We start from the raw sequence: 14,265 nt of genomic DNA, 5'->3' as shown, positions 1-14,265 counted from the left end.
ATATTCTTGACTTAAAAGGCATAACTTAGTTGTCTTGACCTAAGAGGCAGGACTTTTTCTTGGTTAAAAAAATCAAGAAAGCAGTCTTCACATAAACATCTCAAACTGTTTCAACTGACCATCTCTTCCATCTTGACTGACTTAGTATATTGACTTATTGATCTTGACAGTTTAAGTCAAGACTTATCGATCTTGACTGTTTTGGAGTGGTTTAGGTTTAAGTCTTAACCTCACAGAGGTTTGTTCTGTCTGTTAAACTAGACTCAAAACTTATACGGAACCAGAACTCAGAAACCCAATTATTAAAAAACCTGATGCTGCCGTTGAACCAAAATACAGTAAAATCAAAATGAGACCACAGTTCATCCTTCACAGATCAACGTGACAAGCGAACCCATTGGCGGAGAGGGGAACCAATATGAACTGTAATACTAGTAATACTAGTAATACCAGTAATGTTAGTAAAAGTACTCGTCCTAGTATAATGCTAGAGGGGTCTAGAGGGTAAGAGGCTAGGTAAGCTTGCTGATTGGTCGCTGGGGCCAGGTGTTGCTGAACACTCGGACCACACTCGACAGCTTCCCTTCCAGACACCTACTGCAGTGCCTCTGACAGTCCTCTGACAGTCAACCGCAGGGCTTCTGTTAGAAGTTGCTGGATTTGCTTCGGTTGGTTCCCTATTGTACTGGAGTTTTTACCCTTTTCTCCATAATTATTATAGTCATCATCATCGTCCCCATCATCATCACCACCGTTATTGTTCTGTTCATCAGTGGTTGTATGCATACAGGTATGTGCGTTAAGTTGTTACATTGATGAATTGAGTGCGAGCGCGAGTCCCCAGTCAGTGGTTTACACAAGACGCTGCGTTGGACCTCCGAGTCGAATGGGACCAGGGAGACGCGCTGAGATCCAGGTAGAAAAGTTCTACTAAAAGGTCATCTTTGGCAATTGTACTTTACTTGGACCAAGATCTTTTAACAGTGAAAGAAAACAAGAAATCAACCCACAATGAAGGCAAACTTCTAATGTATTCTTGTTAAAATTATTCTGCCCCAACACAAACGAAGAATTACATTAGATGATTTTGTACAACATAAGATAACTCTTATTATTTTTGTAGGTACATTTCAAACCTTGAATCAATCCTTCTATGCAACAATATTGAAGTCGAGGTCTGTTGTTTCGACACTATTCACTGTTGAATGGATCCTACTGGTAATTACTAACGTCTCCAAAGTCTGCGCCATGTTTGACCAAATGGCTTCCGTCAACCATGGCTCTTCTGTCTCTTCTGGTTGGCGGACCACACTGAGGTATTTCTCTGCCCTCTGCTGCCCCAGATGTCCGGTCGCTCGGTCTACAAAAGGGTTCATGTTGAATGTGCTGTGTGGCGTCCTCGTGCATCTCTTATTGCTCCGCCTTTCACCGCGTCCAGAACACGCCCCCCTCTCTGACTCACCCGGTGCTCAGTGTTCCTGTCAGTTCTAAACGTTCCTGTGTTGGTTCTAATGGTTCCTGTGTCGGTTCTGAAGGTTCCGGCAGCGGTTCTAACTCACTGTTGGGTTTGTGTTCGCACACGTAAACATCAGACATGAAGTCGGACGGTCAGGGAGAGTCCCGCCTCTGGCCGGGGGCATCCCGCCGGGAGGGGGCAGGGGTGGGAGGGAGAGGGAGGGAGAGGGAGGGAAGAGGGGGAGGGGGAGGGTGGGAGGGGGAGGGAGGAGGGTGGAGGGAGGCGGGGGTGGGTGAGGTCATACCTGTGTCGCCGAGGCGGCCATCTTGAGTTGCCCGTGCTTGGTGAGGGTGCTCATGTTGCTATGGGAGATGGAGAGGGGGCCGTGGTGGTCGCCGTGGGAGACGGAGAGGGGGCCGTGGTGGTCGCCGTGGGAGATGGAGAGGGGGCCGTGGTGGTCGCCGTGGGAGACGGAGAGGGGGCCGTGGTGGTCGCCGTGGGAGACGGAGAGGGGGCCGTGGTGGTCGCCGTGGGAGATGGAGTGGGGGCCGTGGTGGTCGCCGTGGGAGATGAAGCGGGGGAGGGGGAGGTCCAGGCCGTTGTCCCGAGGCTCCGAGGGGAACGGCAGCCGGCTCAGCAGGAGGGCCTTCCCGGGCAGCGGCGGGCCGGTCGTCACGGGAACACGTGGCTCCTCCCAGGGCTGCAGGTCGTGTCCTTTCCCGGGAGTCGGCGGTCGCTGTACGTGTGCATGTTGATCACGGCGTCCATCTTGCTCGGCGGCGGTGGCGGCGGAGGAGGAGGGGGAGGGGCTCGGTGTTTGACACGCCTCTCGCAGGTGAAGGACAGTCTGATCTCGTCCACCATGGCACTGCACAAAGACCTCTGGGCGTAAGGGGGGAGGGCGAGAGAGGGAGGGGGGAGGGGAGAGAGAGAGGAGGAGGGCGGCCTTAGCTTTATACCGTCTGACGTGAACTGGAGCGGCGGCGTCACAAGGCAACGCCGCTGAGTCCTCATGGCCCTTCTCTTGTTTACATGGTTAACATGTTTTAAATGTTTCACAAGATTCCCATGTTTTACATGTTTCATATGGTTGACGTGTTTCACAGGTAAAACATGTTTTACCTGTTTTTTTGGGACCTGCATCTTTTGCCTGAGTGTGGATTTGCAGGTTGTTTGTGAGTCATTAAGTCCAAGCACACCCACACAAACTACACAAACACCCACAAACCCCACACACTCCCACACACACACACCACACAAACACAAACGCACACACCACACACACACACGCACGCACGCACTCGCACACACACACACACACACACACACACACACACACACACACACACACACACACACACACACACACACACACTAACACTAACGTGCACTAACGAGCGAGCCAGAGACGCAGGCCTTGGAATCCACCAATAGGAGATCTGATTTGCTCTCCTGACATTTGCAGTGACTAATAATGGATTAATTTCATATGCTCCAATTTGCAATGAATGCTTTTAAAATAAGTTGTGTTATCGCGGCCAAGTTCCTGGGATTAGTCAGAGTCACGCAAATCCTTTCCTGTCACGGCTGAACAGAAAGGCTGCGATGCTAGGGAGGAACGCTGCCTGCTTCCTGCTCAGAGTGGGATTAAACACGACTTATGTCCTGCTGGAGCCTAATTCAATTAATGTTCACTTCATCTGTCGTTATTCTCTATTATCGCAAACCTCTCCTACAAACTCATAATCCAAGCTCCTAAACATCACCCACTATATGATATTCTACATCATGACCTACTACATCATAATCTACTACATCATGATCCACAGCATCATGATCCACTATGACCTACTACATCATAATCTACTACATCATGATCCACTATGACCTACTACATCATGACCTACTACATCATGATCCACAGCATCATGATCCACTATGACCTACTACATCATGACCTACTACATCATGACCTACTACATCATGATCCACAGCATCATGATCCACTATGACCTACTACATCATGACCTACTACATCATGACCTACTACATCATGATCCACAGCATCATGATCCACTATGACCTACTACATCATAATCTACTACATCATGATCCACTATGACCTACTACATCATGACCTACTACATCATGATCCACTATGACCTACTACATCATGACCTACTACATCATGATCCACAGCATCATGATCCACTATGACCTACTATATCATGACCTACTACATCATGACCTACTACATCAGGACCTACTACATCATGATCGACTATGACCTACTGCATCATGACCTACTGCCTCATGACCTACTACATCATGATCCACTGCATCATGATCCACTATGACCTACTACATCATGAACTACTGCATCATGATCTACTACATCATGATCCACTACATCAAGACCTACTACATCATGATCCACTACATCATGATCTTCTACATCATGATCTACTACATCATTATCTACTACATCATGATCCACTACGTAACCTACCGTTCATTATGTAACCTACCGTTCATTATGTAACCTACCATGAGCTATGTTACCTACCGTTCACTATCTAACCTACCGTTCACTATTTAACCTATAATCCACTATGTAACCTATCGTTCACTATGTAACCTATCGTTCACTATGTAACCTACTGTTCACTATGTAACCTACCGTTCACTATGTAGCCTACCGTTCACTATGTAACCTACCGTTCACTATGTAGCCTACCGTTCACCATGTAACCTACCGTTCACCATGTAACCTATCGTTCACCATGTAACCTACCGTTCACTATGTAACCTACCGTTCACTATGTAACCTACCGTTCACTATGTAACCTACCGTTCACTATGTAGCCTACCGTTCACTATGTAACCTACCGTTCACTATGTAACCTGCCGTTCACTATGTAACCTACCGTTCACTATGTAGCCTACCGTTCACTATGTAACCTACCGTTCACTATGTAGCCTACCGTTCACTATGTAACCTACTGTTCACTATGTAACCTGCCGTTCACTATGTAACCTGCCGTTCACTATGTACCCCAGCGCATTGTGCTTTACTACATCGTCCCCTAGGCCTTAAGGAGGATCTGAGTCATGGTGAGGTTAGGGTTAGGGTTAACCCTAACCCTTACCCTTTACTACATTGTCCCCTAGGCCTTAATAAGGATCTGAATCAAGGTGAGTCGACCTTCGTGGTGAACTCCCGGGGGAGACCGTCTACCTGCTCGCGCTCGGCCGTCTTCCTCAGCTTGTAGACGAACTCTGCGATGGCCACGAACACGGAGAGCACCAGGCCGGAGGCCAGCACGATGAAGATGCCGCCCAGGTTCTGGATGCCCATGGGGCCACTCTCCCGCCGCTCCTCCCCCTGGCAGCTGGTGCCGCTCCACCACTTCTCCTTCAGCATGTGCAGCCGGCCGTCCTCCAGGATGCTCAGGATGGCGATGGTCACCTTGTCCCTGTAGGGAGATCCTGAAACGAAGCAGCGGGTGACGGTGAGGTCCTCCGAAGAACCTTGTTCTCCTCGCTCCTCTCTCGGGTTCCATCTCGGTGCTTATCCCACATTTGACAGGCGTGTGAATATAAAGCATGCCGATTGGCCGGTTGGTCTTACCGAGGGGCGTGCCCACGCCATAGCCCTTGCTGTCGATGATGCCCCCCACCTGTGTGAGGTTACAGTTGCGGCGGGTGATGTAGTCGATGGTGGTGGACTCCATCAGCAGGGCGTAGTCAGAGCGGAGCACCCGCTGGATGCCCTCCTCGATGGACTTGACCAGCGACGAGCTCGGCTTGCTGCTCATGAACGCCCACATCTTCTCAAAGGTGGACACCTTGGACTTCTGATGGGAGAATCATGAGCAACGCTTTAGAGGAGAAGCTTTTTTTTAATCATCATAACTTTATTAATTAAGCCCCTTTCAAAAACAGAGATAATCTCAGACAGTCCCTTTTGTAGAGAGAAAAATACGTTAAAGATATTAAAAAATACATAGGGACAATCTTGATACGCATCAAGGTCAAATCTAAAGTAATAAAATAACAGATAAAAGGACACATTATTACAAATATTACAACTTCGGAAAACGGATACCAGATAAAAGCAAGAGGGTAGAACCATGTTTCAGAAGAGATTAAAAAGTTGGTTCTTCTCTCGGCCCGGCTGCCATGGCGACCAGACCACTGAAGGTGTTCACATTAAGCAAACATTCAGAGATCTCTTCCAAAACGGACTGACCCTCCGAGGGGAACATCTCTTCTCCATGACAAAGTTTGATCCAGAAAAACACTTTGAATGACGCCCTGGTAATATAAAGTCTGTTCTACTGACCTAAACACATCTTTAAAACACTCATCCAAAAGGAGGACTTATTTCAGATGATTAGCCATCGTGATCTTCAGTCTGTGGTTGAACTAACTTGAGTCTATCTAACGTGAGTCTATTGTTCTGTGTACTGAGAGGGGCCCGGCCTCGATTCGCATGGAATCAGGACATGTGGTCACGCCGTTTCACAAGAGGGTCACAATCACACCACGTCTAATCCAGGGAGATGAGTCTCAGAGCGGCCATGTCTGGTCACATTTAAATGCCCTGGGAGGGGGAGACCAAAGGACCCTCAGAGCCGCCATGTCTGGTCACATTTAAATGCCCTGGGAGGGGGAGACCAAAGGACCCTCAGAGCGGACATGTCTTGTATCGTCTGTGTGGAGGAACAAACCAAATGCGCTGGACTAATATTTCTGGCATAAGTGGCTCTAGTCAGGTATGTTTTTGTGACATTAATGAAGCTGTGTAACATCTCGGTTCTTATAGGGCTCAGGGCGGCCAGAAAGTTCATATTCTGGTTTGTCATATCGAGTCAAACAGAGGCCATGACAAACTGAGTGTCTTAGTGTCCTCATCAGTATATATCAGTATATGTATACAGGTTAGATCAGGGGGTTAGTGGATTCAGACCAGGGGTTAGTGGATTCAGACCAGGGGGTTAGCGGATTAAGACCCGGGGTTTAGTGGATTCAGAACAGGGGGTTAGTGGATTAAGACCAGGGGGTTAGTGGATTCAGAACAGGGGGTTAGTGGATTCAGACCAGTGGGTTAGTGGATTCAGAACAGGGGGTTAGTGGATTAAGACCAGGGGGTTAGTGGATTCAGACCAGTGGGTTAGTGGATTCAGACCAGTGGGTTAGTGGATTCAAACCAGGGGGTTAGTGGATTCAGAACAGGAGGTTAGTGGATTCAGAACAAGGGGTTAGTGGATTCAGAACAGGGGGTTAATTGATTCAGAACAGGGGGTTATTTGATTCAGAACAGGGGGTTAGTGGATTCAGAACAGGGGGTTAATTGATTCAGAACAGGGGGTTAGTGGATTCAGAACAGGGGTTAGTGGATTCAGACCAAGGGTTTAGTGGATTAAGAACAGGGGGTTAGTGGATTCAGACCAGGGGGTTAGTCGATTCAGAACAGGGGGTTAATTGATTCAGAACAGGGGGTTGGTGGATTCAGAAAAGGGGGTTAGTGGATTCAGAACAGTGGGTTAGTGTATCTTCATACAGTAGTGAGGATGCGGACCAGAGAGAGGCCGGGGGTTCATCTTTATCTACTTTAATTCTGCTCCCGTTCTGAAATGTAAATCTTTACAGATAAAATACGAAAAACAAGTAAAAAGTTGTCACATGTATATCAAGATGTATGTAGCTATCTTTTTCCCCTGTATGTTTGATGCAGAGTGAAATCCAATTATGAATAAGAATAGGAAATAAAAATAGAATAAAATATTATGAGGTACAGCAGGTCGAACATTTACCAACAAATACCATCCCAGAGTTAGCTCCAGTGTGTAAACAAACATACTATCCACCACCTCAGAATACTCCGTCAGCAATGCCGGACCTTCCACAGGAATGTGCATTATCTTTTTCCTTCTCAGAAAACTGTGGATTGAGTTATTCAGCAAAAACAACAGGAGCATCTGAGGCTGATCCAGAAATAATAAAAAAATATGTCAAAACCCTGCAGGCCAAAGCTGAAAGTTTGAAATAAAAAAATCTGTATGGGGGAAGAATTTCAAACGCTGTGGAGAAGGGTAGGAGAAGCAGAATGCTCTGACTGGGGATTAGCTCCATACTGTAGCTCACATACATATATTCACTGGGTATTGATTCTGTTTGGGCGGCCAACAGGCTCTCTGTAAGGAGACGGAAAGTTCTGTGAAGAGAGGAGTAAGCCTGAGGGATTCTCATGTTTATACGAGTTGGTTTTCACCATGAAATATAAATGTTTTGAACCCGGGAAACACAATCAAACTAGGGGAAAAGCCTATCATCATCATCTACTTTTTCGATTGGTTTGGATTAAATTTGCAATCAATCTTCTGCTTCTCCTCTCTGGAACTGTCTGCCAGAGGGGTGTCCTCAACGTCCAAATGTTCAAACAACCTCTTTAAACATACCTCATTAGTTGAGCTTTCTCCTAACCAAGTAGCGGGACATCTCCTCTGGTTTCTTCTTCTAAACAAAGGACCGATAACTGTTGTGTAATCTCCCTTGTACAGCACTTTGTTGAAAAAGCGCTGTATACACAACGTTTATCTGATTCTGCCTCCGTCTCAGGTGTTAAACAACTTGAACCCTGTGCTGCTGACCTTGAAGAAGGTCATGGTGGCGCCGTCTTTCACCACGCCGTAGTCGATGCGGGTCTGCTTGGCGATGTCGTCGGCGGACTCCACGGGCGAGTCCATCCTCTCGATGGTGAGAAAGGCGGCCAGGTTAGCGGTGTAGGAGGAGATGATGATCAGGGTGAAGAACCACCAGATGCCCCCGATGATCCTGGTGGAAAGGGCCTTGGGCATCAGCTCTGAACCTGGGGAGAGCCACGACACAAGGCAGGGTCAGGAACCGCCCAATCAGAGCACAGACACAAGGCAGGGTCAGGAACCACCTAATCAGAGCACAGACACAAGGCAGGGTCAGGAACCGCCCAATCAGAGCACAGACACAAGGCAGGGTCAGGAACCGCCCATTCAGAGCACAGACACAAGGCAGGGTCAGGAACCGCCCAATCAGAGCACAGACACAAGGCAGGTTCCGGTTCACCACTCAGACGCTCCCTCTCTCAGGTGCTAACCCTACGCCCTGTCTTAAACGGTGTCTCTGTCAGGTGGAACATACGCCCTGTGTGAAACGGTGTCTCTGTCAGGTGGAACATACGCCCTGTGTGAAACGGTGTCTCTCTCCTGCCAATGTAAAGTAAGGTCTTCCTCCATATTGAACGTTGTTTACTGGGTGTTTAACTGTGTTGTATGTGGTTCAGTTCACTGATGCTGTATTGTTCTCCGTGTGGTAGAGCTCAGTGACTGCAGAGGGATATCAGCGTAGTGTTTACCATGTCCCTGACTGTGTGGAGGTGTCAAAGTTACTTTAGCTCTGCTTTCTGACAACCTCTAACATGCCCTTGGGTTCCTCACCCTCCTCTCCTCTACACGGAAGATTTATGAGGCCAATTCTGAAGAGTAACCAGCCCACTGGGGGAGGTGTTGGGGTGGGGGTGTGAGTGGTCAGGTTTTAACCTCCTCGCTAAATTTGATTGGATTCGTCCTTTGTGTTTTCACAAAGGCTGAGACGGCGGCACAACGCCCTCTCCGAGGAGAGCAGCTCGCCCGGCCGGCGGACGGAGAGAGAGAGGACAACACGCGGCCGAGTGAATCCACGCTCACGCTATAAAATACTGTTGTCAGCAGAGAACATTGGCACCGCCGCGCTCTAACAGATACACAGCAGATTGGACGTGGAGTGCCAAGAAAATAAAAGCGCTTCAATGTGCTTCAGGTTTTTTCCTTGAAGTACAAAATGAAAGCTTGTCAATATGCTTTAGGTTTTTCCTTGAAGAACAAAATAAAAGCGTGTCAATGTGCTTGATGTTTTCTGTTCAGAAGGACGTGTGTCTCCTGTAATACTTCTCCTGTAATATAAGCGTCCTTCCAGAGATTATTTAGGCCGAGGCTCCTCTTCCTCCTTCTCCTGGCTCCGTCTTCTCAAGGTGGAGGAGGAGAGAGAGGTAGGGATAAAGTGAGTTTCTGAAGATGAGATGAAATGAGATACTGTTCATCTCAGAGGACGGATAGGGAGCAAAATACAATACACACTACAAGATGGAGCACAAATGTAATATAGCCTTCTAAGATTCTGTTGTAGTTTCTCTCCGTACCGTAACATGTTATGGATCACTATAAAGTCTAATTCAGATTATTATGCTGATCATTAGTTATCACCTTGCTTCAGAGGTATCACTGCTCATGTACAACTGCACCAAGGCGCCTCTATCTCAGAGAAAACTATTTTGTAGAGAAAAATAAATCAAATTCCCTTCATGTTGAGTGGTGATATGAAAGCTTTACGTTGGGGTGGAGGCTCTGTGCGCCCTAGCGCTGCTCTGATAGCTTTCTAACTCTCTTCTGAAAGTCATTTCACTTTTCCTTTGACTTGGGAGATTGAAAAATAAAACATCTTCTCTTTCTCCTGCTAGCAGCTCACACTGACATCACAAGGAAACCTCCTGTATGTCACTCTGATATCTTCAGGACAAATCCTGGGCCGTACTCTGACATCATCGGGGAGATCCTTGGCCGTACTCTCACATCACCAGGGTGTTTCCTGTTGTGAACTCTGACCTCAGCAGGACCGTTCCTGTCTATAACGTTGGACATCATCAGGACTCAGCTAACCCACATTTACACCTGGCTTTACAATGAAAGCTAATGAACCATGCATGAATGACAGTTTGTTCCTGAGTTGGATTCCAGCGTGTTGCCGACGGTTTCCCAGCCCTCGGTGGGTTATGATGGGACTCATGTTTGTTGTGACAGCCCGGCTTCCTCTCCAAGTGTTTGTGGTGTTTCCTCCGAGGTCTGTGACTCTGGACGAGCTGCCAGGCTTCATGTGTCGTTGGCCTCGGCTGCTGCGTCAAACCAAACGCTTCCATTTCAGCGGCTGTCACAACGTTTGGCGGCAGCAGCGTGAGACGACTGCGTCCATGACGCCCTGACAAACACACCAGGGAGACACACCAGGGAGACACACCAGGGAGACACACCAGGGGGACACACCAGGGAGACACACCAGGGGGACACACCAGGGGGACACACCAGGGAGACACACCAGGGAGACACACCAGGGAGACACACCAGGGGGACACACCAGGGGAGAGGAGGTGGAGACCAACACAAGCCTGTAGCCTGTAGCCAGTAGCAGGTAGCAGGTAGCCTGTAGCCAGTAGCCAGTAGCAGGTAGCAGGTAGCCTGTAGCCAGTAGCAGGTAGCTGGTAGCAGGTAGCCTGTAGCCAGTAGCAGGTAGCAGGTAGCCTGTAGCCAGTAGCCAGTAGCAGGTAGCAGGTAGCCTGTAGCCTGTAGCCTGTAGCAGGTAGCCAGTAGCAGGTAGCCTGTAGCCTGTAACCTGTAGCAGGTAGCCAGTAGCAGGTAGCCTGTAGCCTGTAGCAGGTAGCCTGTAGCAGGTAGCAGGTAGCCTGTAGCCTGTAGCCTGTAGCCTGTAGCCTGTAGCCTGTAGCCTGTAGCCCGTAGCCTGTAGCCTGTAGCCTGTTGCCTGTAGCCTGTAGCCGGTAGCCTTGCCTTCAGCAGATCATCCAGGGTGACCTCCAGGGGATGGCCCACAGGTCCATGAGGAGGAGACTCACCCTGCTCTGGTATCAGACCGCTGTGAGGGCTGGTCCACCTGATCCAGTGCTCTGCGGTATTAGCTCCGCGGTGTTAGCACTATGCTACCAACTGCTGAACACCGCGCTCCCTCCAGGGCCGAAGCATCAGCATCAAACCTCACCGTGCCTCCTTCTCTCGTCTCTCCTCACTGTGGCTCCTCTCCTCTCTCCTCACTGTGGCTCCTCCTACTCCTCCTCTCCTCCTTCCTCACTGGGCCTCCTCCTGCTCCTCCACTCCTCACCGTGCCTCCTCTCCTCACTGTGGCTCCTCCTCTCCTCTCTGTGGCTCCTCCTCTCCTCCTCTCCTCCTTCCTCACTGGGCCTCCTCCTGCTCCTCCTCTCCTCACTGTGGCTCCTCTCCTCTCTCCTCACTGTGCCTTCTCCTCTCCTTCTCTCTCTTCACTATACCTCCTCCTCTCCTCTCTCCTCACTGTGGCTCCTCCTCTCCTCCTTCCTCACTGGGCCTCCTCCAGTGGAGCGCTTTTATTAGCACGGTCGAGCGCTAGCGTTAGCACAGTGGAGTGCTAGCATAAGCATGGTGGAGCGCTAGCGTTAGCTAAGTTGAGCGCTAGCGTTAGCACGGTTGAGCAATAGCGTTAGCACGTTGGAGCACTAGTGTTAGCATGGTCAAGCGCAAGTGTTAGCACGGTGAGGCGCTAGCGTTAGCTCGGTGAAGCGCTAGCATTAGCTTGGTGCAGCACTAACGTTAGCACAGTGGAACGCTAACATTAGCACGGTGGAGCGCTAGCACGGTGGAGCGCTAGCGTTAGCTAAGTGGAGCGCTAGCGTTAGCATGGTGAAGCGCTAGCGTTAGCACGGTGTAGCGCCAGGTGACCGCTGAGCGTGCTCCTCTGTCCTCCACCCTGAAGCCGTCGTCTCCTCCCGGGGGAGCTGGCTCAGGGCCCTCCTGTGTACTGACGGGGCCCTCGGGGGGGGCCCTCGGGGGGGGGCCCTCAGGGGGGGCCCTCAGGGGGGGCCCTCAGGGGGGGCCCTCAGGGGGAGCCCTCGGGAGGGCCCTCAGAGGCCCGAGGTGAACGTAGCAGCGATTAGCAGCGGCCCTTAAGAGCCCTCAGACACAATAGAAACTAAAAGCACTTCTGAAACTCCCGTCACATCAAGGATAAGAAGGGTAATAAAACGACACAATATACATATATATATATACATGCATGCATATCTACATGTAAACATACAGTACATATTTATATATATGGCTGGAAAATAGTAACATTATCTTGCTGTGTTTGGGCGCAAACTTCCGCCCAGCCAGATGGAGGCATCTTAAAAAGAGTTTGAACCTTTTCTCCGTCAAGCAGTGACACTAAGCTACGCTAACAGCTACGCTAACTGCTCCTAAGCTACACCGCCACCTGTCTCAACTGAGTGTTTCTGTTTTCCAGGACAGAGCTGAACAGGAGTGTCTGACTCATGAGCGTTATAATCTCATAACAGGCCGTACAGAATCACTCGGGGTAAAAACGTCTGCTTTTATACTGTTTGGTTTAAAAGGGTTCCGCGTTTAAAAGGAGACACTGAGGATCGTATTCAATGACTGTTCTTCTGTTTCTGTGGAGCTACAGAGAAAACTATAAATATGACACAGCCTCACATAACCGGCTGACCCGAGGTATTCTGTTACCACCATCACTTTCAGGTACCTAGCTCTGTAACACATCAAATAAATATATACAGGTATATGGATGGATGGACTGGAGATGGATGGAAGGATAGATGAATTAATGGATGGGTTTTTGAATATTGAATATAGAAATATCGCTAGATCTGATATAGATACCACCAGACATATTTTACATCTGGTTTGACCACAGCAGGTCAGGGCAGTTCAAGGTGCATTGGGCAACACTAGCCTCATGCTACAGTAGTCCAGGCTACACTAGCCTCATGCTACGCTAGCCTCATGCTACCCTAGCCTCATGCTACAATAGCCTCATGATATAGTAGTCCAGGCTACACTAGCCTCGTGCTACGCTAGCCTCATGCTACCCTAGCCTCATGCTACCCTAGCCCAGGCTACACTAGCCTGCCTCATGCTACACTTGCATCAGGCTACTAAACTAGCAATATGCTACCGTAGCCTATCTTTAAACTAGCCTCAATGTGGCTGCTCCTAGCGTACCAAACAGCTGACATGAGTCAGACACGATGTGCTCTCAGGCCCTCTCTCTTTGTAGCGCTGTGAACCACTAGGGTTATGATGGAGAAACAAACACAGCGATCTCTTCCCTTCCACGCCTGACAACCTCTGACAAGTGCTCCCCCCCCCATCCAGCAGTGGGGGAGTCACAACAACCCGCTCCTGTCTTGTAGGGCTGAGCTCCGCTCACTGCTGTCAGCCCTGCGTCTCCGACTCCGTGCAGGGCGGAGGGGGCTGACAGCACGCAGCCGGGGAAGGTGGAGGTACAGGAGGAGGTGACGTAGGGAGAGGAGGTGGAGGAGGTGGTGGAGCTGGGGGGAGAAGGACGGAGGGCCTGGGCTGCCGTACCTTGCTGCATCAGGGACCCCACTCCGAACCAGAAGCTGTTGAAGAGGGTGAAGTTGTTCTCCACCACGTCGGAGCCGGGGTTACAGGGATGGGCGTCGTACCACTCGTAGGGGCTGAACCTGGAGGGATAGACCAACACTGAACACAGGCTCTTTGTTCTGCTCCCTGACTGAGGCCAACTAATGGGACCTTATGTCTGGATGAGGCTGAGAAGAAAAGGGGAATAAGGCTTAGCACGTAGCATAGCACCAGCGTGGGAATAACATGTAGCATAGCATCAGCTTGGGAATGATATGTAGCAAAGCACCAGTGTGGGAATGACATGTAGCATAGCACCAGCGTGGGAATGACATGTAGCATAGCACCAGCGTGGGAATGACATGTAGCATAGCACCAGCGTGGGAATGACATGTAGCATAGCACCAGCGTGGGAATGACATGTAGCATAGCACCAGCGTGGGAATGACATGTAGCATAGTACCAGCGTGGGAATGACATGTAGCATAGCACCAGCGTGGGAATGACATGTAGCATAGCACCAGCGTGGGAATGACATGTAGCATAGCACCAGCGTGGGAATGACAT

At 49.6% G+C, this 14,265-nt stretch overlaps 1 protein-coding gene across 2 annotated transcripts in view; it reads right to left on the bottom strand.

Annotated features, from left to right (window-relative positions):
- Positions 1 to 1,735: 1,735 nt before the first annotated feature.
- The window catches only part of LOC115545907 (glutamate receptor ionotropic, kainate 3), a 116,479-nt gene continuing 103,949 nt past the window's right edge, over positions 1,736 to 14,265 (bottom strand). Inside the window, exons 12-16 of one of the 2 annotated variants that reach the window (XM_030359403.1) lie at positions 13,681 to 13,799; positions 8,113 to 8,330; positions 5,088 to 5,313; positions 4,695 to 4,945; positions 1,736 to 2,336 (exon numbers count right to left, since the gene is read on the bottom strand). In XM_030359403.1, coding sequence (XP_030215263.1) covers positions 1,755 to 2,336; positions 4,695 to 4,945; positions 5,088 to 5,313; positions 8,113 to 8,330; positions 13,681 to 13,799 — 1,396 coding nt within the window. In that variant the 3' untranslated portion in view covers positions 1,736 to 1,754. The remainder of the gene's footprint in view (positions 2,337 to 4,694; positions 4,946 to 5,087; positions 5,314 to 8,112; positions 8,331 to 13,680; positions 13,800 to 14,265) is intronic. The other variant, XM_030359404.1, reaches the window with a different exon arrangement.

Source organism: Gadus morhua, chromosome 6 (genome assembly GCF_902167405.1).
Source record: "Gadus morhua chromosome 6, gadMor3.0, whole genome shotgun sequence".
Taxonomy (NCBI): domain Eukaryota; kingdom Metazoa; phylum Chordata; class Actinopteri; order Gadiformes; family Gadidae; genus Gadus; species Gadus morhua.
This window is presented reverse-complemented; position numbering and strand designations above follow the sequence as displayed.